We start from the raw sequence: 26,616 nt of genomic DNA, 5'->3' as shown, positions 1-26,616 counted from the left end.
CAGATGCTGAACGCTTCTTTCACTTGTAGTTTGCATCAAAGCGGCCTCATCCACACTGGTAACGGGTAGGACACCAAGTGGGCAAAGACTAGGCACACCACTGCTCCTCTGAGACAACACTCAGTGGTGCCCACACGTGAGATGGGTCTGCTCCAGTCCAGACCAAGGCACCTTCCCATTGCCTTCGTATCTAACGGAAACACAGCAATAGTGTCAGGGCTTGGTTAGTCGTCTGAGGATGCTAACTCTTTCAAGTCCTAGCTTCTGAAGCACACCTGGCTGATTATCTTCTCAACCTCCACACTCCTGTGCTCAAACACTGGCCAAAGCCCAGGGCAAGCTTTAGGCTCTCTTTCGGCTTTCCCAGCACATCAGTTAGGGGCAAGGCTAGGACCTGACAGAGACCCAAAGGAACAATTCTCCACCTTCTTCCACGAAGGCAGCATCACCACAAGGACATTGTGACAGCTCCCCCAACTCCTTCTCATCCCTGAAGTGAGTCCAAGCTACTGTACTGTAGTGCGAAACGAGAAGGACCAGGTAAGGGTGAGATATGTGAGACGGGGAGAACATCTCTCTGCCTTCCAGCTGGCAAGCCATGGCCTGCCTGCCCTCTGCAGTGCAGCACAGAGCTACTTCTTGCTCGGCAATGGTCAGAGCTGCCTCCGAGGGTCCCAGCTTCCCCAGGGTGAATTCCCCTGGCCTACACCTGCTAACACAAAGAACCACCACAAACCAGCTCTGGGATCAACTCCACCACCCCACTCAGCCAGGAACGCAGCTGGCACAGTCAGACCTGGTGCATGCTGCCACGGTGCTGAGCACTGGCCAGAGCCCACCATGGCCTGACCCGGACAGAGCACAGAAGGGTGGCGTACGTAAAGGTAACATTTACTGAGAGATACAGAACTGAGTATTATGAAGGACATACATGGATGGAGAGGGTAGCGACACCACTGCGGAGGGCAGCTTGGACCCACTTCCCAGCACGCCAGGGAAGGAGCCAGACACTACCAGACAAGTAACACAATGGAGATAACTGTGGCATATGCGTTGTGCTAACAAACGACCATCATAACATACATTTCTATGGGATCACATCTAGTGATTATATAAATCCATATAGAGATCGCTGTATAAAACTTTGTAAAAATACTTTAAAAAAGTGTAAAAATGTGCATTCAAAAGCACGGCCGACACGGACAAGCTGGGCTGTAAACATTATACTGAGAGTGTGCTTATGGGGGGCGCCTGCGCCACCAAGCCCCGGAAAGGCCTGCCCACCAGACGGGGCTGCGTCAAGTGTTTGCGGTTCTTGGGTTTGGGTTTCCCTCTGGAGCGGCGCCAGGAGTGGCGGGCAGCCTCCGGGCAGGGCACCAACTGGTGCTGCTCCTCTGCCTGCGGCCCCTGCTCCCCACGGGCGCGTGGTCCTCATGGGACGTGCCGCAGCATCGTAGGTCCCCGGGGCTGTGAGCGGGCTGAAGGGCCATGATGAGGTATCACAGGGAGGTTGCCCTCACCGGCACCACCAGCCCTGCTCCCGGGTTCAGCCTCAGAGTACTGGTTGACAGGTTCCTCATCTTCTCTGTCCCCATATTTGTTTGGTCCATAGTTCCCAAGGAAGCCCGCTGGGTCCTGGCTGCACCAGGCCTGGGTGCACAGTTCTTCATACAGTACATACATTAGAGACCCTGGAAGACCCTGCGCCACTGTCTCCTCCTCCTGGCCCAGTGCCACCTTCACTTCTTCTCTAGCTGCTCCAGCAGTGGGTTGGCTTCACTCTCTGGCGTCTTGATGCTGTCCGTCCGCACGATGCAGGTGGGACGGTGCCGGTTCAGCATCAGGATCAGCTGCTGCCTCTCCTGTTTCAGCTCTTCTATCTGGGCCTTCAACTCAGCATTCATGAGCTCTAGGCGCTCAGACTCCTAACAGGACAGAAACACAACCACATGGGACTTTACTCCAACAGCACAGGATACAAGGAGAAGCGATTTGGCCAACAAACCATCTCTGCTCAGCACTGCCACTCAGCCCCCGCAGCACAGAGGCAGCCCAAAGACATGCTGAGGCACCAGGTCTCTCCAGGCAGTTCATCCCCAGCCCTGCTGCCTTGCGTTACCTAGCGCCACAGCAAGGAAATACAGTGTCACCTCCTAGGACAGGTCTCTGCCGAGCCACAACAAAACCCCTGCCTGGCTGTGTTCCATGGTCTGGAAGGTGTTTGGAAACAAACCCACATTTAGTTTCACCCTCCATCTGCAAGGATCTGGCCTTGTGAAATGGCTCCTTGTCTCCCACTGTGTCATTTGCCATGTCCCACCACCCCTTGCAGAAAAGCAGCAAGGTGCCGTGAGAGTTCTTCTGCCTTGGGTCACGGGTTGAGAGGGCATCTGGCCTCCCAATGGGGAAACCTTCAGGATTTGGGCAAGGGGCCAGCATGCTGTCAGCCCCTGTCGTGTGCCACACTCCCACGCGTGCTCTTGCTCCAGCACCGAGGCAGGGACACCATCAGCCCTCTCTCCCCCAAGCCCAGAGGCCGCTTCCAGCCCTCTCCATCCCTGGTACCACAGGCAAAAGGGATACCTGTGAGCTCTGCCTAGGCACACATGGCCACCACCTTCATCCCCTCACGGAAAGTGGGGCAACAGGCCAGTATTTTCCCAGATAAGGGCACAGGAGGAAGGGGAGGCAGAGGGGCAGATCTGGAAGGAGCACTGCCCACAGATGGGGCACCTTCCTAGGGAAGTGCCCCCACCAAGGTCCCCGCTGTGTCCTAGGACAGGTCAGGGCACCCACCCGCTGCAGGAACTCCGTCCTCTCCTTCTTCTTGTTACGACATCGTGCTGCTGCTACTTTGTTTTTCTCCCGGCGCCTTTTCCTCCTCTCCTCTTCCTCATCCAGCTGCAATGAGACGGAGAAGCCCAGATCAGAGCCGGCAGGTGTGGGGCAGGGTGAGAGGTAGGAATGAGCACCCGGCAGCCCCACTGGTGACAGGACAAGGAGAGGGGTGGCAGCCACCCGTGCCAGGGGCCACTAGCAACATGGTCTAATCCTCAGCAGGAACCAGGCATGCTGCTGCCACGACCTCTAACTCCACTCTGTGGGGACAGGGAGGGAGACCAGTGCAGTACCCACAGCCGGGGACCTGGCTGGCAGGGGACAGACTCTTTTCAGGGCTGCTCCCTCCTCGAGAGGGTGCAGGGACAAGGGGAATAAAGCTTCATCCTGCAAAGACAGGCACAGCTCGTCACGCAGCTCTGTGAGCGCAGTCATTCAAAGCATCAAACGTGCAGGGAAGAGCAAGAAGCAGAGGAACCTGAAAGCTCTCCCAGCTGGGCCTGGCTGTCCCCTCCTTCCAGTACACAGGACTGTCTGCTGCAGCTGCAGCACTCGCTGAGTCACAGGGCCACTGCAGTAAGGTGGGGACAGGTCCTGGTGAAGAAGCAGGACACGGCAGTGCCTGCGCTGTTCGCCATGACTCAGTTGCTCTGTGCTGTTTGACTCAAACCGCACAGGCCAGGCCAATAAGCCCTATGGTTTGGAAACCCATAATCAAAGTATTTAGGGATATTTACTACAAAGCCTGTGTAAATGGCCTATGGCATGCTTACATCTGAGAACCCAAACCAGCTCCTTCAAGAAAAATCTGAGTGCTGGAAAGCCCCATGAGGGCAGCATCCAGGTTACACGCTGTAGCATGGCTAGAGAAGACAGGTCCCCAGTGCCTTCATCCACATTTGGTCCTGGACTCTGAAATTTGAGATGTCAGACCAAACTGCCTCATTCCTATCAAGTGACACCTGACAGCACACATCTTCTCAAATGCAGGGGCAGCAACATTTGCTTTATGAGCACTTCCACAGCTTTTTGCACCTTCTCTAAGGGCAGCTCCAGCTTGAGAAGGCAGCCACATCCCTCTCTTCGTACTTGAGTGTGGTTGAGGGACACATCTCCCAGATGAGCCTCTCGCAGCACATCATCTGAGCAGCCTTGTTGCTCTAGTACCTGGGCTTAGTCATCCCAAAAGGAAAGTCAGAGAACCCCAATGCCAAGGCCACAAAGCGGTGGTGGGAGCGTGGGGCCACCAGATTACCCCACACATAGGTACACCAGTGCTGCCTGCAAGAAACAAAAGCTGCAGGTTCCATCATCCACAGCAAACTGCACGCTGCTAACATTCACTGAGACCAAAGCCCGCTAAACAAAACATCTCAATGTGATGTCCAAGGACAGGATGAAGCATTGACTCAGCAGAGTGAAGGTGAACGGGGCACCTTAAGCTGCATGTCCAATATGCAACATGTCCAATATGCAGCATGTAGTATGCTTTAGAAGACCATGTCCAAGTCTTGTAGTGCTAATAGCTTTTGCATCTTCTCTAACTTACTTCCCAAGCATTATACCAGAGTTGCTACTTTAGCTGAAGCTAAAATATTAAGTCAAGTCACCCCAAGCTGCTACCGCTCCTTTGCCAAGGCCGCGCCATGGGGCATCCTGCGCTACATTCACCAAGAACCAAGATGGGAACCGCACTGATGCCCCAAGCGCAGTAGGCATGGCCAGCTCTCACTACATCCACATAGCTCAGATGTGGCAGGTGTTAGAAGTGACCAGGAAGGCTCTAACTCCACGCTCTGCTGCCTTTTCCTTCTGGCCGGACCAGGATACCCCATAGCAAAGGCACAAGCAGCCTTTACAAAATTTCCATGCCAGAGTTTAAGAGGAGGTAGACATCAGGGTAGCCACCATTCCCCTCCGCATATTTACTAACCACTCATCTAACCCCCTTAGACAGCTTCTCAGCCTTTCAGTTCGATTATTTAGGAGGGTGTAGAGTGGGAACATACACTCACAGCTCCAAACCTCAAGAAACACACCCCAAAACTTTCCTGCAAAGTACATTGTGGGTTGTAACAGGAACTGGAAGAGCAAACAGACCACACAAGCCTCAGAGTATCCCTGGGAGCTACCTGACATTTCCAAGCTCTGTTGCTCCATTCGGTGAGAGTCAAAGATTAAGTGACCTGCCCACGTTCCCTTCAGCCCCCTCCACCCCACAGAGGGCCCAGCAAAGGGCAGTGACCTTTAGATGGGTACAGATGCTCAAGGAGGGTGGCTCAGCACAGACAGTGGCAGCTTGAACTGTTGGCTCTGTTTTTTGATCACAGATCCTGTAACTTCAAGATGACAGGTTTTCCCCTCTCCGCTTCTGCTTGATTTCAGTTCAGAAAGGTGACATGGCCCTGGTGTTGGGGGGGCTTAGGAGTCTACTCAGGGACAGTGATGGTGTACCACCCCACAGCATGTCTCAGCAGCCAGTCTCCAGGGGAGCCCTGCGGGCAGAAGGTCTGGGGTTGCCTCCTGAATCGCTTCAGTCAGCAGCATCAGGGACAGAGGTGGCCACCAGCCTGAGGGGCAGGGTTTGGTTCCAGAGGGAGCACCCCAGGTGGATTTAGGTGACAGAGGAACTCAGCCACACCTGCCTCCAGCTGCCCCAAGAGGAGGGTAGCCTGCCCACCACACTGCAGGAAAGCCAGCGCCCAGCACCCACGCCCAGGCACAAACACCCCACTACCAGGAGATGACGGTCCCCCCAGCACAGCCGAGAAAGCCGCCCGTGCCGCAGCTCGCGGGGAGCAGCCTGCCCTCCCAGGCGGTGCACAGAGCATGGCGTGCCAGTACCCAGCATCCTGGGCTCCGCTCCCCGCAAGAAGAAAGCAGCTGCAGGCTGCATTGCAAAATTATGCGTGGGCAGCTTCTTGGCTACTCATGGGATAAGCAGCTACTGCTTCACTCCCCCAGGCTTTCGCTGCAAAGCCTGTGCCAGGGGCAGCTCCATTTGCTGTCCTCAATTCCTCGGCTTCACAGGCCATGCAGGGGAGGAACTGGCTGCAGGAAAGGCAGCCGTGTGGGTGTGAGGGCTGCCAGTGGATTTCCCCTTATCTGTCCTCCACACGGTGTCTCAGCAACTGGCTCGCCACTTCCAGTACCTGCTGTGGGACAGAGTTGCCCCGTCCCTCTTATGCAGAGGCCAGTGAGACCACATCCCCCCACCCACCAAGCAAAAGCCGCTGTTGCAGGGCCAGCTCAGAGGTCCCCGAGACGTCCCAGGGAAGGAGCTGTGCCTGGGAAGATAGCACAGCTACAGACTCCCTCTTTCTTCCCCAGCCCAGGAAGCAAGGCAGGCACTGCACCCCATTTGCTGCGCGATACCCAGGCCAAGAGCCTGGGACAGCATTCGGCTTCAGCTGCCAACCCAGAACAGCTTTGCCTGTTGAAGGACCGAAGCCATTAGCATCCCTCAGGCCCTCCTGATGGCCCACCACAGCATCCTAGCCTCACCTCCTGCCACTGCAGAGCTGCGCAGTCCTTCCCCAGGGGATCTCCATGCAATGCTGCATGAGCCGACCGGAGACCCCCTTGGGCACCAGGCTCCTGTGCAAGGTGATCAGATGGACTCAACTCCATCATACCAGCTCTGCCTGCAGAAGTCCACCGCAAGGGGCTGGGGAGAAACAACAGGCACCCCCCCACAGGTGGACCTGGGTGCCGCTGAGCTTTTGCTCTAAGAGTTGGGCCAAATCAAGCATCAGCACCCTTTGGAGAGCGGCTGCTCCCTGGAACTGATGGTTTACGCCCTTCCATGCACAGCTCATCACAGGCAGCTTCTCACATCATCGACCACCTCCTCGTTGATGTTTTCAGAGAACGCACAGTCACCCTCACACGGCATCATCTGATGCCTCATGCAGGAGGACACCCTCACTGTTCAGAAGGGTTGTTTATTCGACTTTGACAGCAGCCACCACCCTCACCAAAGTGGAGCCTCTGAACTGGCATGTGGAGGTGCAAACACTCACCACCAATACAGCAATGGTCAAGGAGTCAAAGACTGGACAACCAACACACAAGTCAACCACACAAGGAAAATGCTGTGCAAGTGTCTCCCAAGTCCCTGCAGCCTGGTTCCAACATGCCAGCCTACGATACTGAGCAGAAGCCACCAACCTTCCCTGTCCCAGGAGCCCCGAGGTGAATCCAGCCCCCCCCCCAGGAGAGGGGCAGGGGCAGCCCCAGCTGATCTGAGTCACCACTACCGTTCAGCACTGCTCACCCACCTGGCTCAACCCGTGGGAAAAAGGCAACGCCAACACCAGCAGCACCAAAGACTCATTGGCAGCAGAGATGGGATGAAAATATCGCACAAGCCCTCTGACAGGCTGCTCGGCCTCTCCTTTGGGTGCATGCCCCAACCTAGGGACACGCTGGCTGCACCAGACCCCACTCCGCAGGCAGGGATTGAGTTCAGCCAGTTGCCAACAGCTGCGTGGGACCGGTCAGGTCTGGGACACAAAGGCCACTACTCCCAGCCCATGCTGCAGGGACACAAATTCAGACACGGGGAAGAGACAGCCAGCGGAGCAGCTGCCAACACATGTGCACATCACCAAACAGGTGGCGTGGCATCCTTATAGAACACCTTGCTGGCCACCCTGGCAGGAAACAAGCACAGGCAGGACAGAAACCCGGGCAGGTGCAGGCAATGGCCCCCCAGGGCCATCTGTAGCCAGCAGCCCCCGAGACTCACCTCACTTTTCACGGGCTGGGGTCTCTTCCCAAGTTTCACCTCCAGAAAGTGGAGCGGTGAGATCATGGCCCCGATGTTGCGGATGTCGGCGCACTTCAGCTCCTCGGCGGTCAGGGCTGTGCCAGGCAGTCCCGTCAAGGGGCCGAGCCCGGGCAGCGCGCCAGCCGTCAGGGACGGATCAGGGATCTGCCCTGGCATCATAGCAGGGGAAACAGCTTCGTAGGCTGGAGGGAGAGCAAGACACAGCCTGTTACAACCCAGCAACAGGGTCTCACGACAGCACAGGCCAATCCTGTTCTACAGTCCCATCACCTAACAAGAGTGCGAACCAGGGAAGAAGCCGCTCTCGCCCAGGGATGGCAAAGGAAAGAACTAAGTAGAACTTCTGTGAGAGAAACCAAAAATGTATGAATCCTGCTAGAAAGGATATGCTCCTGGTGTGTAAACCAGGAAGGGAAAAGACCTGAGAGGCAAAGCACCAGAACAGGAGCTGGCTGCAACAACAGTGATGTGGTCCCATGGACTACTGGTTTCAGCACACCTTTCTCTGGAGTGCAGAAGGTGAAGCTTTGCTCTTACCTGAGTTTTGATTAATGTGTATGTTATTAGGACAAGAAGAAAAATAGCACAAAGAGGAACATAATATGCCTTGGGCTGGATTTCTTCCGGGCAGGCTGAGCCTGCTGGTCAGGGCTGGGACACAGCGCACAGCAACCAGGGATAAAACCACGAGAGAAAAACTTGTCACTGAACAAACATCTCCCAGCACAGAAATGAGGAAGCAAAGGCTGGAGGGGAGGGGAAATGGAGCAAGGTGCAAAAGGTTGCTTCTATCAGGAAAGAGAAAAAATTGCAGCACAAAGTGAGAATAGGACAAACTTTGGCAAGTCACTTACAGGCAGAAGAAAGCAAGTTACCAGGAAATATGAAGAACAAGCAGCTAAGAGAGAAAGAAATACAGTTATATCTAAAATGGAAAGCCCACAGAGCAGAAGCTGTTGTATTAGCCAAAAAGCAAAGGGACAGGTGGTTGTTGGCTACAGCACAAGTACATACCTGCTTGTGCAACTGGCCTGGGACACTCACGAGTGACCCAGTTCCAACATGCAGGGTCAACTTCTGACCACACAGCAACCATTCCCACACACATGCAATACAACTCAGCCACCTGTCCCAGTGCTCGTGCACGGCTCTCCTTGCTCTGCCCAGCCAGACCAGTCCCAGCTGAGAGCTTCCAGGCATCCACCCCATCCTGCCCCTGGAAGCACCCACACAGCAGGCAGAAACAGGCTAATGGAGCGGACCCAAAATCTCATGGAGCAGCTTTCCATAACCACTACAGCCAGTCACAAGGCAGGGTTCAATGAGCAGCTGAATGAGAGTTGAACAAAGGCAAACTCATGGAAGAGGGGTCCACTAAGGACCATCAGTCACATTGGTCTGCACAAACTCCTGGAAGCTTTGACAGCACCATCTGCCAGAGTGAGGTGGTGCATTAAGCAAGGCATAACATGCACTTGCCCTGCTCTTTCCAAAGCATCCACTCTGAGCTGCTGAGAGACCAGGTGACAGGTGATGCAGACTTTTGGTCCAGGCAGTACAGCTGTGCACACACACGTTGTCAAGCCAGGTGCCACAGTTGCTCAGCACTTGCCATCCTGGGGTTACAAATCTATGTCAGTACCAGGCTGAAAATTTGCCTAAAGCTGCGTGTGAGACACGACTGTTGGATCATGGAGTCTCAGAACAGCTGAGGTGGGGAAGGAGCTCACCTGGTCCAACACACACACACACACCCCCCCCAAGCAGGGTCAGTGGGAGCAGGTTGAACATTGAACAGGGTTAATCATGACAAGCAGAGAGTTAAGGATTTCTTGGTGCTGGTATGTCTCTACCCAGGAGATTATTTGGTATATTTGTTAATGTGAGGGAACAGGAGATGAGCAGCAGAAGGGAAGGAAAGCCAATCATACAGGTTAGTCAAGGTTAGAGACGCTAATGCAAGCTCCACAGCTGCCAGTGCAGATGCTATGCAAGCCATCCTGGCATGATAGACAAGGGGATTTGCATCAGAGAGTGTCTATAAGCCCCAGTATGCTGAGCTGTCATACACTCTAATCTGCCACCAAAAAGGTCCAGGTGTCAGCATGAAATGTCCCCTGGCAGAGTTTGCTCAGCAGATGGCAGCGGTGACCAATGGGATTTGGGAAAGAGCATGGAAAGCAAATGCAGCAAGAGTGTGACCCTAAAGAGGTGGTGAGCAGGAATCAAGTCGTCTGCTTCCGTCACCCTTCAGGAGGAGACCAGAAAGGGGGGGAGCAGGCCAGTGCTCAGCAGTGCTGGGGTGTGTGGCAGAGGCTGGGCCCAGGGGAGGTGATCTGCACAAGGACATTAGAGCCTGAAAAGGAGAAGATGGGAAAGATAGCAGAGACAGTGACTTCTGAAGCAAAGTGGTACCACCCGATGATGAGGACTCCTGCCCATCTGGTGCCAAAAGAGAAAGAGAAAATTCTTGGTAATGACATTTGACCTCCGAAAAGACTACACATCAACTTGTTGAGATTGTAAGGACCTAAACTGATCCAAACTACACATTCTTCCATAGCAATCTCTAAACAGACAGCTGTAATTCCACAGCTGCAGCAGTTGCCTTGTATGGTGTCCGGAGATGCCTGCTTGCAGCCAGGCTCTGAAGCTGCAGGCTGCCTCCCTCCCCTTCCCTTCAGGCTTACACATGGCTAAGATGCTTCACTCCTCCAGAAGCTGGGCACCATCCTACCCTAGGCTGCACTCCAGGCGGAAAAATGCAAAAAGTTATTTGGGGACTGTGTCCAAATCCTTACCATCCTCCTCACTGCCCCTCTCCAGCAGGAGAGCACGGTGGCATGGTAAAGGGAGATGACTCCAGAGGCTCTTCCCAGGACATACTGCCACAGGCCTCAGCTGCATGGAGTTAAATTCAGCCTACCATTCTGAGATGGCTTTATGCACTGCAGAGTTAGCCATTTCCCAGCCACTGCCACTAAGCCGACATGCTGCGGCACTGGGATGAAGCCTGCTAACAGCAGCACACCCCAGGCCAGCTGCTGCACACCTCCTCACCAGCAATCCCATAGAAGTCCATCCCCAGCTTGAACAGTTTGGACTTAAGTGAAAACAATAATTTAAAAAATAACAAAATCAGTAGCTAAAGTATATGAACACTGTCTTGAAGTCTCCCTCCTGCAAATACCGCACGTGAGCTGCGATGGCACACACTGGTTTGGGACCCCAACCCACCCTTTCACAGGCTTCAGGCTGTGACCTGACTTGAGCCCAGCACTGGATGCCTAAATCCATTTTGGACTTGGGGGACCTGGTTTTCATTTATTGTCTTCCATCACAAGATGCAGCTGACAGCACCCAAGCACTGGGCTGGCCAGTCCCAGTCCTCAGCTAGACCAAATTCAGGGTCACTGCGATTTATGAAAGGAGGAGGGAGGAGAAACCTGGCCACTGAGCATCCCATTGCACTCCTGAGCCTGGGGCAGCTCCCCAGGGACAACTGGCTAAAGATTTGAGAAAACATTGTGTTTTCTCTGGCCCACCTTTTCCCCTCTGCCTCTTTGATCAGATACCTTAATATCCCTTGAAATAGCCCCTGTAGTAGTGTGACATGTGGCACAGGTCGGAATGAAGGAGCTGGCCCAGCTAACATGCTCTAAAAATTTATCCTGGATCCAGGGACTGCACTGCCAAAGCCCACATCACACCCGCATCGGTATAAACTAAATCTAAGGCTGTTCCAACCAAAGTGCCAGGAGCCACCTGGAAGAACATGAACCTGCACATTAAGATGAGCTGAGAGCTAGGTGGGAAGAGGGAATTAGCTTCTACAAGTGAGATCTTGCTCAGGGGTCACGAAGCTCAGGAGCACATTGAGACCTGCCAAGAGTCAAGCAGAGTTAGACCTTGGAGAGGTATGTAAAACCATTCCCAGCAGGACTATAACCATGGAAATAAGGATGGAACAAAGAGAGATGCCATCCCTCTTTGCAGAGCAGGGGTGCAGTGAGAGATCAGCCCACCTAGTGCTCGATGACCCTCAGCCCCAGGCACTGCCACTGCCTGCTGACCGGGGGGACTGTTGTTCTGCTTCTTTTGCCTCTTCTTCCTGTAAGAGAAGCTTTCCTTTCATCCCAAGTCCCACATACTTTCATTTTCTTTTCTGATTAACACTAGAGGCAAGACGTTGTACTACAATTGTGTCAAAAAAGCCAAAGCGTGTCATTCTATTAGATATTTTGGTCCTTTTCCTGAGGCCGTTAACCTGGAAGATGTCGACAAGCCTGCCTATAGCTCCACTATATTCCTACCATGTTTGCATCATAGGGCAGAAATAACTTCAAAGTTCAACACCTGAAAAAAATCTTTAATTTGCAATTTTTCAATACCCATATCATGCTGGATGGGATGAATAGGGCTGGCGCCTTGCCAATTCCCAATTTCTTTCTGGGTATTCCCTTGCAGTGTTTGTTATTTCTAAGGCACATGAACCAACTCACCTCTGTATTCCTTCACTTTCTAACACAGGGCTTTAGCTAGGATTCTTATTAGATTTTTTTTTCTTTCCAGATCTGATTATTAACACAGTCTTCTTTTCCCCTCAATGCCAGACAGTCTTTCAGTGTCTCCTTACATGAGCCGAGAAACATTGTGTCTTCAGTAAAACCTAGCTTTCTGGTGTCCTACGGCTGAACCACACAATTCCTGCATTGTACCAGCTATGCTTTTTCACATAATGAAGCCAACAGCAAAGCAAAGCAGTGAGGGGAAAGAGAATGTGTAGACTTACATCTGACACTGGGATCTGCGTGACGCCAGCTGCTCAAGTTTACATTCGCTGTAGCCGTGCCTTCTGCACTGATGCTATTCATCATTCTGTGCCACAACATCAAGATGCTCCAGAGTAAATCAGGAGACAGAGAAGGCTTTCTTAAAACTTTAGTTCAGTGATGAGCAGCCTGTGTCATTCAATGCTCTCTTCAGCAACTATCCTTGCAGCAAAAATCTGGTCAACACGTGATTTCATGGGTCAAAATTCAGTTTGTATTTCCTTAGCTTTGCCTCTATGCTCCCCTTGTTCTGCTTAAAATGCTGTAACACAAGACTTGACCTCTTGCCGAAATGTCTGTAAACCCTCCTAATTATTGCAGTCACTTTTGCATCCTTGCTTTGGCACTGTTGTCGTTGTGGTCTCAGTCAGCCTCTGGTCAAGCTTGGTTATTTTATCAGCACCCTTATCCCCAGAGATGATAACAGTACCGCTTCCTTGGCTCACCTTGGTTTTGCTGCATCTTTCCCATCAGTGAAAAGCGTTTCTGTGCTTCATCCCCCCGTTATGTCCTTATGGTCAATGGTCTGTGACACTGGTTGGTTTATTATTTCTTAAAGGCAGTGCCCATTACTCCTAAGTTTTTCTCCTACTGCCAGGGTCTGTTATCTGCTGGAGCCTGCGACCTAGAGGGAGGAAGCTTTACCAAGTCCATACTGTCCCATACAGTTGCTCAGCTTCCTCGGTGACACCGTCCCTGCATACCCTCCTATTCTTTCTCCTGTAGTTCTAATCTTCATCTGCTCATGGTTTGGGGTTTTTTTCCTTCCCATACCAATTTCGTTGCTGCTTTTTTCTGGTGGCTGCTTAGGTTTTTTTTTGAAGGAGCTGATGTTTGCACAGCAGTTACGGCATAAATCTAACGTGCAGCATAAATCTAACGTGCGTAGGCATAATCCATGTAACCCAGTGCCTCCGGGGGCTTGTACTCTGGTTGCTAGCCTGTATTCACACCTCTCCTGCCACCTCTTCAGTGCTATTCTTACCCACAGACGAAAACTGGCACAGGAATGCCTATCTGTGTTAAAAGCATACATTCATTTCCTTGTGCAGAAACTGCCATAGTTTGTATCCACTGTTCCCCCAGGACCATCCTATGCATCCTCACTTACCCAGGGATGCTTTTTTATAAACCCAATACAGTTGCTGTATCAACAGCATTGTTGTGCAGATAGGACCATGCCACCCAAAAGCAGGCTCCAACAGTCACATTTCAATTTAAATTGCCATTACTGTCTTATCTCTGCTGTCAGCCTCCTTGGCAAGAGCGAGGGCTGTTTGCAACCTTATTTTCAATTTTGCTGTCTATAAATCACAGTTTCTTCCAACATAATCTATTTTACATGCTCTGACATCTGCAGTGGTTGATCCAAGTACCCTTCTGATGCTCAGAGAGCCAGTCTAGCACCTAATATTGCCAGCCAGCAGATTCTGACACTAAATACCGGCATGTTTCTTTTTTGTCCATGTTAAGCGCTACGCTAAGGCGAAGGCTGCCCTACCAGCCCTTCTCCACGCTGCCTACAGGACCAAGGCCATGCTTGCCTGCTGTTCTCTCACTCCAGGCTCAACCCGGGCGCCTGCCATTTCTTGTCAGCTGCCATGCATCAGAGCACTGCCAAAGTCTGCAAGACACCATACAAGCAATCTTTGATCTCTTCATTAGCATGTTAGCACTTAATGTACTATCACCATTTGTACCTACTGTCTTGGAGCACCTAAGTCACAGCAATCGGCCTTTCATCTGCTCCTGGCCAGCACACAATAATTCTGCTGCGGAGATCAGAAGTAGTGTTATCATCCATGAAAAGCAACTTCTGGTTCCTTGGATTTTACTATGGCTTTATTATAATTTTCTAGCTTTTTTTAGCTCCTGGTTATCAAGTTTGCTCAGCCTGTATATCACACATTGCAACTTTCTAGTTCCTTCTGTTAGCAGGATGATTTATAAGAAAGCCCTTTCCTGACATGCCCAACTTCTCATGCCCCAAGAATGTGACTTCCTAAACAAAGACAGGGCAGTTGGCTATCACTGCTCTGAGGCACGGAGCCGCTTGCTTTTTTTCCATCTGGACTCTTCGGGCTGGGGAGACTGCAGGATGCTGAGGGTCAACAGCCGACAACGGACTTTCTTCCACTTCAAGATGCAGCCCCCAGTGAATGCCAAATTAAGCATGACAAAGTTGAAGGCATAAAGTCACTACCCCATATTCCCAGTGCCACAAGTACCTAGCCATGCAATTAGTTTTCTTCTGTTGCCTAAATTGCGATAGTCTCCCATTCTCACACAACTGCTATCTGCTCTAGATGCATCTGGTTTTGACTAGTACCTTACAGCAGGTCACCCCGTCTCCTGTCTAGCTTCTTCTGGTCTGCATTGTTAGAAACAGTAACTTGCAGTGCCAGTGCCCACACCGATCAGTATCAGTTATTTGCCAACCATCAGAACACAGCAGCAGCCAAGCCCCTTGGCTGTAACCTGTCTTTTCAGTACCCATGCAGCAGCGCTGGCAAACATGGTCTCTAACAGCCACTGTGCCTTCATTCATCCCTCTGCCGAACCTGGCGATGCCAAGGAACCCTCCACCTGTAGCATACTGAAGAGCTGCAGTGACATGCACTGGGGTAAAACTGTGCATGCCCTCTCTTCACCAAGGACCTAACATTACTTAGCGTTTTATGGCATCAGGGAGATTCCCCTTCATTTAAAGGCCAGTTTAAGGCACAATCGCAGCATGGCTTACCAAGTGCACTGAGCGGCAGCATGCCACCTCAGTGTGCTAGACACCGTAGTACCTCACGGCCTCCACACCCCACTTCCAGGAGAGAGACAGCTCCTACATCAGGTCCTGAGCTTGCAAGGCCAAAGAAGCATCTGTACCCTTCCCCCCAGCTGCTGCCCTTGCTGTTCCCTTCCTCCTACAGGTAACCCCACACAGTGGGAGAAGAGCTGCAGGGTTTGTGAATGCCGGCACATGTGATGCACCATCCCAAACTCCCAAAGCTCCAAGGAGAGGATTACAGGGCCACAGTGCTAGAGAGGAAGGAGCTGTGAAGAACAGTTCCTCAGGAGATGGAAGTCTAAACCCATTTGTGCGCCAGAACAGTCTGGCTCAGTCCTGCACATCTAGTTTCACACAGATGGCAAGAGGAACATCCGAGTCATTCATGGACAGGCGGCTATGAAAAGCTTTCTGAAAACAGGAACGCAGAGAGCCTTGCTGCCTCCCTCCTCTTCTCCATCAGGGAGGCATGCATGGGGCAGCCTGGAGCAGACAGCCTCTCCTCAGCAGAAGTGCAATTTTGCAGCCCCCAATGCAACTGATTTCCATTGTCAGGCCCCCACATCTGCCTGTCTGATGCTTTGACTCCTTATATCCATTATGAGGAGGGGAAGACACTGGCCCTCCAGTCCTCAGCTTTAGAAATAACTCCCTCTTTGCCATTAGCAAAGCAGTCAGCTCACAGTCTTCTTTTCCCTGAGCATTTTCCTCCATACCTTCACAGGATAGTAAAAAGCTCTAGTTTAGCATTACACTGCCCCCACCACTGCAATGCAGCGATTGACTTGTAAGCAACCTGTGACAGTGGGGTTTTGTACAGCACCTAGCATAGCAAGGCTTCTCCATTGCAGTAATTCATTGTGATAACTGCAAAAAAATGCGATTAATTATCACAGTATACTATTAGCAATTGCCAGTTAATTATTTCTGGCAGACATTTAATAATGTTGCACCACCTGCTGGATGGCAGTACAGAGCAGGAGGGTAAAAGCTCTCCTGTTTCTACCTGAAGCAGCAAGAAGTGGTTTGAGGAAGGAGGAGTATCCTGGTCTGAGCTAGGCTGCAGCTCAGACACTGAGGTTAATGACCGACTTGTTGAAATCCCCCAGGACCTTCCATAACCACAAGTGGTCAGGGCTGGAATCTTCAAGACTACAACTCTACTCCGGCACAGAGCTCCTGAGAGGCCAAGAATGGACTCAAATCAGAGGGCCTCCCCCTACAAACTCCTCAAAATTATGCCCTGAATGTCAGGGTCATCCACAAAGACCTCTAACCCATATAGAGACGAGCTCTGGCTAGTTTGCAACAGTCTTGCTCAGCTGAGAGGACCATATGGACCCTCGGCTCCCTGGCTGCATGTTAAAATAGCCTGCAATGTTTGGATTGATACTCTGGACAGCCGAAGCAACTGAAAAATCCACGCAAGCAGCCAAAGACAGATGGCATCAGATTTGCTGTGCCCCCTCCTTGCCACACTGGCACTACGGGACACATGCAGGCTGGCAAGCGGTCCACACCACACACCATGAGCGTCTCCATTGCTCTTAGGGCCAGGTCCACCTGGAACAGCCTACTGCAGTGAAAAGACCCGCTCAACAGCTTCTCACTCGAGACACCGCGTGCTGCCAAGTACCTGGCCCAGGCAATGCAGCTGAAGCAGCAAACACTAGCACAGGGAAGGAGACCACAGAGCAGATGCTCAGCACTGTCCGCACTTGGGCGGCCTAGATGGACACGCTGCTCAGATGGAGAGGGCAGTAGGAGGTAAGAGGGAATATCTACTCTTCCTTGGCAAGGACCGCAGCACAGAGACCTTTGCATCCTGTGAGGAGGGAAATGCTCAATGCTCAGCCGTGAAGAAGAGCGAGAAGCATCCGTGGGTGTCTCAACGAGGCGACAGAGGCAGCAACCCTCACGGTAACTCTCAGCAGATCATGTCAATCCCCCAGATCCCAGGAACAACCAGTCGCTGCGTGACACAGGGATGGTTTAGATGGTGGCTCCTGCGCCCACCCACTCATCCCCAGACGGGCAAGGTTTTTCTTTTTTAAAATCACTACAAGCCTTACTAAGAGTCTGAACTCCAATGACTGGCATTCCCAGATGTCCCCATGCAAGCATTCCCCAGCAAATTCCCAGAGCAGGCTCCAGATAGAGTTTTTCATGAAAGTTTTTCTTGCAACTAGCTAAAAAATCTTAGTCTGAGCTGCAGAAGCATTTGTTTCTGCTGAGCTCTCGGAGTCCAAACACACACACACACACACTGTTTGGCAGTGGTTGTGTTCCAGGGCTGGTAATGCAAGCCATGGAGCAGGCTGCCAAGACAAGCACGAGAACGAGCCAGGCCCTGTTTCATTGGCCACCATACGCTGCATATGGCCCTGGAACCAGCCAGCACAGTGTTCTCACCCTCCTTGAAGGCATAGGAGATCCTGTGTTTTCAAATACACCTCCACAGGGCCTTCATTAAAAGGAAAATGGAAACATAACGTGGCTCTTGCTCTCTTGGTATTTCTCCCTTTCCCCTAATTTGCTCTCAAACCCGTTTCCCTCCCATGGAAAAAGCAAAGCGCCTCCCGGAGCAGACCGTGCAAAAGAATGCAACTTCCATTCAACTCCATGCCTCACTGCTAAAGCGGACTTGGGACCGCGCGGTGGGGGAGCCCCGGGGCCCCTTCCCTCCCCGGGCCCCGCGGGGCGGCCCGGCCGGCAGCGCCCCCCCCCCCCCCCCCCCGGCAGCCCGGCCCCCACCTGCGGCCCGGCCGGCAGGTGAAGCGGCGGGAGGGCGGCACCGGGGCAGGGGGGGGGGCGCTCCCCGCCGGCCCTGCAGCGGGGCGGGTGCAGGGCCCGGGCCCGGGCACCCCCGCACGGCAGCCCCGGCCCCCGCGCAGCGCCGGGTGCGGGGGCAGCGCAGCCCCGCTCCCGGCCGGCTCTGCCCGCCCCCCACCCACGCACCCACCCCGGGGGTCTCCCCGCATCCCCGCGGCGCGCCCGGCCGCTGGCACCGGAGCCCCTCCCCGCCCGGAGGGCAGCACCCAGCACCCTGCACGCTGCCGCGGGGCGCCGGGATGCTCCGCGCATCCCCCCGCCCTGCCACAATCCCGGCGCTTCCCCCGCCCCGCGCCCGCACCCACCGTGCAGGGGGACCGGGCTGCCGGGGTGCCCGCGGGGCCCGGCCGCAGGGGCCGGGCTGCAGGCTCAGCCCCGCCGCCTCCGCCGCTGCCCCGACCCCCGGGCCCCGCCGGGCGCCGATGTCGGTGCCGATGTCGGTGCCGGCCGCCGCCGGGGCGCCTTGGCCCGCCGCCGCCCCCCGCCGCCCCGGTGCGCGCCTCCCGCAGGCTGTGGCAGGCGGCGGGGTGGGTTGCATCAGCCCCGGTTATATAGCGGCCCCTGGGCTGCGGGGAGGGGTCGGGAATGCGGAACCGGCCGGGCTGCCAGCGCCACACGTCAGGGAGGGCGGGGGAGCGGGGCCGCGGGGCGGGGAGCGCCGCGCAGGGGTGGGACCAGCCGGGACACCGGCACCCCGCATCCCGCACCCGGCACCCCGCATTCCGCACCCCACAGCCCGGCATCGCCGCATCCTGCACCCCGGCACCCACACACAGCACCCCGACATCCCGCACCCGGCACCCCACCATTTCGCATCTGACACCCTGCACCCCACAGCCCAGCGCCCCACATCCCGCAGCCCACAGCCTGGCATCCCGGCACCCCGCATTCCACAACAAGCACCCCGACACCCCACACCTGGCACCCCGACATCACACACACCATATCCCACACCCCACAGCCCAGCATACCCGCATCCCACACCCTGCACCCAGCACCTTGACATCCCACACCCGGCACCCCATCATTCTGCATCTGGCACCCCACAGCCTGGCATCCTTGCATGCCACACCCCACACCCCACACCAAGCACATCCTGCACCCGGCACCCCACACCCCATAGCTCAGCATCCCTACATCCTGCACCCCAGGACTCCATACCCACCACCCCTTGGCAAGCCCGTGCCCTCACAGCCAGCACCCCCGCACCATGGCACCTCGCACCCCTCCACCGGGTGCGGGCCCCCTCCCACACTCCTATTTGCGCTGGCCCCCCCCCCCCCCCCCCCCCGCAACCCCTGGCTCTCTGCTCCGTGCCCCCCAGCCCTGCCAGGACCAGGTCCTGGGCAGCCCCGCTGATACCTGGTGCCGCCACAGCCCTGCCCGGGCCAGCCTGCAGCAGTAGCTGTGTGTGGAGCCCCCTGCTCCTCAGTCCTGCGCCTGGGAACAAGGAGGCAAAGGACCAGGGAGAGTGACACAGCTCCCCAGCGCCGACCCCATGTCACCCAGGGAAGCAGCGACACAGGGGCAGGGGGGGCAACGCCACTGCCCCATGGGAAGCCAGCTCCTTCTCAGCTCATCCCACCCCAGCCTGGCCTGCTCAGGCTCCCCCATACACCGGTCAAGGTCTGCCAGCCCCAGCTCTGCCAGCCCTTTGACTGGGATGGAGAGGAGCCAAGAGGGAGCAGAGGGGTTCAAGGCTCCCCTGCCCAGCTGCTTTGGTCTTCCCTTATCATCACTGGAATATCCCAGGAGGGCCGTTGCCCAAGGCACATGCACACTCATGGTGCCTGGTGCTCTAGCACCATGATGTCAGGAGGAGATGTGGGAGCAGATGGTGGACTGGAGTCTTCCGGATAACTTATTTGCATGGATTTGAATTGTCTCCTTCCTCTTTCTCTCTAACATTGGCTTCTTCCCACCTGCATCTGCCAAACTGCTCTGAGAAGCAAAGCTCTGCACACCCACAGGGCCACACTAGACCCGTCACAGGTACTGGATGCTCCAGGGCTGGGGCTCCTAAAGCATTTCAGGACAGAAATACACCTTTTAATTTGGAAAGAAAAAATACTAGAGTGGTTAGCAAAACCGTCGGGCTGAGCGGCACTACCCAGCTCCCTGTGCCTGAGCCCGTGCCCGAAGTAAATGGGGAAAGAGATGAGATGTGTCTCCCAAACAGGATGAACCACAGCAAGGACTCAGGACCAGCAAATTCCTCTGAGCTCTCCTGCATGCCCCTGGGCCCTGTGGGCAGGTCATTACAGACAAAAGGAATCTGTCACAGAGCAGAGCAATACCACCATCTCTTTGACCTATCCTCCCCCCTCAGCTGCACAGTGAGGCACCATACACCCTACCTTGTTTGCCTTCTCCTGGCTTGTCAGTCCTTGTTTCTTTTCTGAATTCACCAATTTCATTTCTTTTCACCGCTGATGATGCATGCCATTCATCATCCACGAGGTCTCACCACCAGCACTTCCAGCCTTGTCCTCTTCATCTCTGTGTCAGCAAGAGAAAGAGAATTCAGCTGGGGAGCTGGGACCGAGCAGGAGCAGGGGACTAGAAATGCTGCATTCAATATAGGATACACTTTGCCCAAGTTGTCCTACAGAAATAGGTAACAGCCTGGCTCAGCAGGACACGGCACATGTATCCTTATTCCTACTCTCCTCATGCCATCGTTCTTTCATCTTTTTGTTTTCAGCGAGGTAGAATACTTTCTATACACCTTTGCATACAAATCCAGTATTTCTTTACCCTTGGCATCTCATCTTGGGGAGAAGGGAGAAGTGTGAGCTGAGATGTATTTTTCCCGTATACATTCTTCCACCTTCCTATATCAGATAGGGCAGACTTTTCTAGTGCCTTAGGCTGGAGGGATCCCAATGTGGCTGATAAACAATATTTCTCTCTAGCAATTCACACAAGTTGCCTCCAGCGCATGGCAGCTCCCTCACACCTGCTGCCTCCTGAGGGGAGAGGGGAAAAACCGGGGGATTTCAGAGGAGGCCGATGACCTGGCTGAGCAAGGTCCAGTCCAGCACGTGGCTCCTCCTGCAGCCCTTCCCTGCCCTGAGGAAGGTGGGAAAGTGCCATTTCCCCTTCTCTGCTGGGGGCTGGAAGAGAGACAGCTCTCCCGGCTCTGCCTTCCACTGTTTTCCCCTTTTTCATTTCCCTTTCTCTAGTGGGCAGAGCTGGGAGATCTCACGGCAACACAGCCATCTACAGCCCCAGCCTTGAGTATGGACCTCTTCATGGATGCTCTCCCCTGCCAGCAAGCCCCCGCAGGGTGGGAACAGGGACCCCACACCTACCAGTCTGTATATGACCAGCACTTGCCGCATGTTTGCAGTGCACTGCTTTCGAAGCTGTGTACCTAAGGCTGTGCAGAAAAAGGTCAGGAAGCAGGAAGGAGAGGGTATAGCTGAACCCCGCTCTCTGGCCTAAGATGTCTTTCCTTCCCTAAGATGTCTTTCCTCCCCTAAGACATCTTTCCTTCAGGCTTCCCCTCTGCAGGTCCTGGGGACAGCTGAGCCTCCATTATTATGATAATCCAAGTTAGCCCTAACTGGAATTTGTTTGACTTAACTGTTGAAGAGCTAGTTCCAGGGAAGCATCCTTGTTCAGGACAGTGCTTACGCACATGTTTAAAGGGACAAACTTGCATCATTCCTTCTTGAGTTGGGAACTCTTGTCTCACAGGGGAATTTTCCTCCTTCTTGCAGCCTCCTGTGCTTGAGCTGTTCTTTTCCCAAGCTGGGTTTTGCCTCATGTAAACACCAAACATGTTTACTTTTCAGATAGTCTCATTTGGGTTAGAAAAGGCATAAGAATTCATCGAGAATTTGTGGCTTCAGTGGGTAAAAGTGAACAGAAAAGTCACCAACAACAGGCTGCTCGCCGAAGGACGCAGAATGGTCGGGTAAACACAACTGGCCCTACCAGGGCCGGTCAGTCTTGCCACTGCTGTGGAAACATGTGCTGACAAAGACAAATTAACCAAGTAGGAATGGCAGCATCTGAAACGGAGACAGGAGTAGCTAAGAAAAAAGCAAAAGTTCCGCTGCACAGAATATAAAAAGCTGTCAGTACCTCGCTGCCTGGAAATGGCTTTCTCCTCAGACGAAAGGGATGATTTGCATATTTTTGCCCAAAATAAAGCATGTGGAAGGTGAAGGTTCATGGATGTGGAAACACAGCCCCTGCAACACAACACATGGCCAGAAAGTTATCAGGAACAGAGCGAACTCTAAAGCAAAACAGAGCTGCACCAGCACAGGAGTTTGGTTGCAAAGGAGCTGCTCTCAGTCCTTTGCTTTGCCTGCCAGCACGCGTTTCTCTGCCTTCCACGTGTGGATGAATTGTGTGGCTCATCAGCGGGATTCAGGCCTAGGCCAGGACGCCACGTGACGGCACTGCAGCCATCCTTGTCCTTCTCACCCCTCTCTTCTGGATTGTCCGGTGGCCCTCTCACCGCAGGAGTGGTGCTGCCTGGGGCAGGCCCACATCTTCTGAAGGTGGGCGGGGGAGGCAGGGTCAGTACTGGTCCATCTTGCCAGGTTTCTCAGCATCACTCTTGCTGTCACAGCCCTGTCTGTGGCACAGCCAAGAGCCAGAGCACTGGCAAGGTTCCTAAGGGTCCCTGCCATCCAAGCGCAGCGAAAGCATGCTTAAGACCCCAGCAAGGATAGTCCTTTGCTTGACCTCTGTACCCTCCTGATGCCACAATCAGTGGAGATGAGCTCACAGTAACCTCCCTGGGACATTCTTGGCCAAGAAAGCCAATGATACGCTAGATCTAAATATCTCTGTTGCATGTCCATGCACAGTTTTATGTGCTTGATATTAATGAATATTCTAGGTCTAATCAGGATGTTAGCCACTCCAGTTCACCTCCCTTCTGTAACCTCTTCAGGGCTGACCAGTAAAAACAGTGTGTGCGTGGGACATGCCTGACAGACATAAAGGCACACTGACCTCCTACATGTAAAATTCCCTCCTGTGTTGCCTCTCAGCGCAGGCTCACAGGGTTAATGATTCCCCTCCCACCCACTGGGGCTCAAAGAACTGAGCTGTGGCTCTGCTTAACCAGGATTCCTCAGACCTGCCCCTTGCTCCCACACTTGCCATCTAACATTTGCTACCTGAAACAGTGCTTTTCATCTGCCACATGTCCACCTAAATCACCCAAATCCTCATGAATCTGCTTCCCTTTTTGCTGATGTTTGCCCTCAGTATTAGGATTATTCACAGTCCTGGTGGTCAATACTGAAAACCATCCACTGAAGGATGCAACCTAGGACATACACGTTCAAACTCCTGTAAGAGTACAGCACCTATTGGCAGCACGAAAGAGCTTCAGCCTGCAGGGGAGAGTGGCAGTGATGCAAGTCAAGATGTAGTTGCCCTTCAGCCACCTCTGGCTGCATCACACCATCCCCACCGGCCACGACTCAGTTCTGATTTAGCTGTTCCCTTCATGCAACCCTACCTCATTTCTAGTCCAATTTCTCTTTTTAAACAGTTATTTCCAGTTATTTTGCAAAACTGGGCTGGGGAGCAAAGAGACAAATGGTGCAAGCCGTAGGAGTGAGAGGATGGTAAATTGCCCCTGAGTCACTGGGGTAAAGCAGCTGGGTCTGGGCTGGTGGCAGTGCCGAGGCCACAGCAGTCACCGCCACAGCGGTCAGATGGCATCCTGATGGACACAGGCTGATGGGCTGATTGACCTCCAGGCTGCTTGTTTATAAAAACACAACTGATTAGATACCCAGGCTGGCAAATGCTGTGCAAAACCTTGTCTCTGACAGTGCTGCATCCTTAAGTTACATGATCTTTATGTTGGACAGTTGTGGAATAACCTCTCCTGGGGGGAATTTCTTTCTTATCTTTGTCAGTTAGGCATTGGCTTAGACTTTGAAATATATAGTCTTTCCTAAAAAAGTTATAGTCCTATCTAATTCATATCTCTTCCCCATGTATCTTCTCTGCAAACTGAACATGTTGTGCTCCTTGCAATCCCTGCTTATGTGGAAGGGGCTCCATCTTTTCAGTAACTTTCTTTATCCGCCTGTATCTCCCTTATTTTCTGCAGCAAGGGTGATAAGAAGCACACAGAGTATTCCGGCTAAAGGTCTATCCCAGACTCACTCATTGGCATTACAATATTCTCTGGATTAGTTTCCACCCTACTATAAAGCCATCCCTGCATGGGTCCCAGAGACAAACTCCTCTGAGTCTTCAGGGCCTATAGTTTCCACTTCTTTGCAGCATTTCAGCAATGCCAGCATAAATCACTTATGGCCGCTTAGCCTCGTCAAGAAGTTCCTGTGAAAGACACCAGTCCTGGCTTTTTGAAAATCCATGTCCTGCTGTTATTTCCTACAGCAGGAAATACTCCATAACTTCTAGCAGCTCCAGGAGCATGATTTTCCTTTGCAGAGGAAAGCGAGCTGCAGATTTCTTGCTGCAATGTAGTAGACCAGGCGAGTGTGCAGAAGGAACCTGCAGATCCTTAATAAACATCCCAGCAATTTTCCTGGGATCGATATAATACCAGTGTCCACAGTTCCTTGGCACTCTTTGCCCTCCTCTATTTCTGCACGCAGCTGCTGGTCTCTAGCACTCTGCTCCTCAGGTGCTGGTGCTGAGTCCTGGGGACTGTTGTTTTCTGAGGCACCAGTCTTTGCTTTCAGAAGTTCTCACTGCCTGAGGATGCCTTGTCTGTAGCAGCTGAGCTGCACTGTTGGGGGTGGGGGGGTGGGGCAGTATCTGGGGGGGGGGGGGTGGTATATGAATTACGTAGCTTCTCTGCAGTGCCCTAAGCTTCCTTTGCTGCTTTACTTTCTTCCCTGTTCCCACAAAACCTGCCAGCCCTCTCCCAGGCTTCCTACTTCCAACAGACTAAAAGAAGGTCCTGTGATTTTTTTCTGGGTCTTTGTGTTTCACATTTTCCCCTTACCTGCCAAATTCCCATCTAAAATTTTCCCTGCTGCAGCCTGTGCTCCTACCGGCTGTTCTAGGCTTGGATGTTCATTTTCTGAAGGATCTCTTTACCTTGAATAACCTCTCATGCCTTGTGTCCTAGACAGATGGGGGGTGTGGGTGTGGGGTAGAGGTGTCCTTCCCTTCCTCTGGATATTGCTGTCTGCTGCAATAGTGTTATTAGTAAAAGAACCATTGAAAAAGCTCTCCTTGATACTTACCCAAAACTCTTTCTCTCCACCATGCCCTCTCTCCTCCTTCCCCATTTCATTCCTCCACCATCTCTTCCTTACCCTGCTCCCCTACACACTTTTCTTTCCCACTTTCCTGGTTTTCTTCATCCCTCCCCTTGTACTCCCTCCTTCTTTCACTGCCTCCCTTCTTCCCTCCCTCTCCTTGGCTCAGTATTTGAAATCCCTGCCCATAGCGACGAAAGGAAAAACAACAACACAACACTCCAGCCTGAGGAGGCCAGAGCACGGGATTCCTTCCGAGAAAACTCAGAAACCAGGGAAAAGAGGGAAAGCAAACAGTGAGACCAGGAAGAAGTCTGAAGAGAGCAAGGATATTTCAAGGGAAAGGGATGAGCTGGTATCTCAGGGAAACTTGGTGGGGTCTGAGACAAATACAGAGGCGCAATCACGGGTCCAACCCAAACCCAGCAGAGCAAGTCCTGCTTTCTGAGGGCAGGAGCCAGGTCAGGAAACCCAGCTCCCGCAGAAGGAGCCCCAGCACAAAGTTCTGCAAAGGACCAAAGGACGGAGATAACTGTACAGATGGGGAGGAAAGAGAAAGCAGTGACTTGCTCTAGGGCGTGGATGGGCTAATGCCCTGGGCCACCAACAGAAGTCCCTGCAGCAGAGGGAGAAGGGCTGATTTGCCCCAGGGACGGTGGGGAATTCTCCATGCCAAACTGAGACTGTGGGCCCGGGGCTGAAGGGTTAATACCCCACAGGAGGGCCCTGGGGAATCCACTGTAAATAGGTGTGGTTTTCTCCGCAACTCCAAGAGGCATTTTCTCTCTGTACCAGTCTGGACAGGTGAGAAATCGGAAGAAGTTGGAGCCTGTGCTTCCCACTAACACAAAGCAGGGCTGTTAGTACAGGTCTCGATGTTTGTTTGCACACTCCAGCCTGGCTGCTTAACTCCGTAGTACCCGGTGCCAGGAATCTCTGGCAGTCAGCATGGTGGTCCCCCGGGTACAAGCACCTGCCTGTTAATAGAAAGCCACAGATTAATGGTGCAGCACAAGGAGCCTTAGTCAGTTACTCATTGCAGAAAGGATAAATCCAGTGATAAGCAAAAGAACCAGATGCAGTACGTGCAGGAAAGGCAACTCTCTTCCTTTCACCTCTTCCCGTACCTCATGGACCTGCACCCCGTACCCCAGTATTGCACTCAGCCCTCCTTCCTTGCCCCATCACTCATAATTGCCCTCCCCACACCACATCTCCATGCCAAACTACAGGAATCTTGTTTCTTTCCACAAGCCAACCTCCTCACTTACCCTGGCTTTGCAGCCTGCCTGCTGCTAGGCAAGGATAACCAAGAACCAA

General features: G+C 53.3%; 1 protein-coding gene across 2 annotated transcripts; it reads right to left on the bottom strand.

The window, feature by feature from the left end:
* Positions 1 to 875: 875 nt before the first annotated feature.
* Positions 876 to 20,600, bottom strand: JDP2 (Jun dimerization protein 2). Of its 2 annotated transcripts, none has more exons than XM_037395859.1 (4): positions 20,434 to 20,600; positions 7,589 to 7,812; positions 2,797 to 2,901; positions 876 to 1,925 (listed from the first exon to the last, which is right to left on the bottom strand). In XM_037395859.1, the coding sequence occupies exons 2-4, from the start codon at positions 7,787 to 7,789 to the stop codon at positions 1,740 to 1,742; spliced, it is 492 nt and encodes a 163-aa protein (XP_037251756.1). In that variant the 5' UTR covers positions 7,790 to 7,812; positions 20,434 to 20,600; the 3' UTR covers positions 876 to 1,739. The 2 variants fall into 2 exon arrangements, with proteins under 2 accessions (XP_037251756.1, XP_037251755.1); XM_037395858.1 differs by lacking the exon at positions 20,434 to 20,600 and adding an exon at positions 18,382 to 18,633.
* Positions 20,601 to 26,616: the final 6,016 nt, after the last annotated feature.

This window comes from Falco rusticolus, chromosome 7 (genome assembly GCF_015220075.1).
Source record: "Falco rusticolus isolate bFalRus1 chromosome 7, bFalRus1.pri, whole genome shotgun sequence".
Taxonomy (NCBI): Eukaryota; Metazoa; Chordata; class Aves; order Falconiformes; family Falconidae; genus Falco; species Falco rusticolus.
The sequence above is the reverse complement of the archived record's forward strand: the minus strand, read 5'-3'. Positions and strand labels throughout refer to the sequence as shown.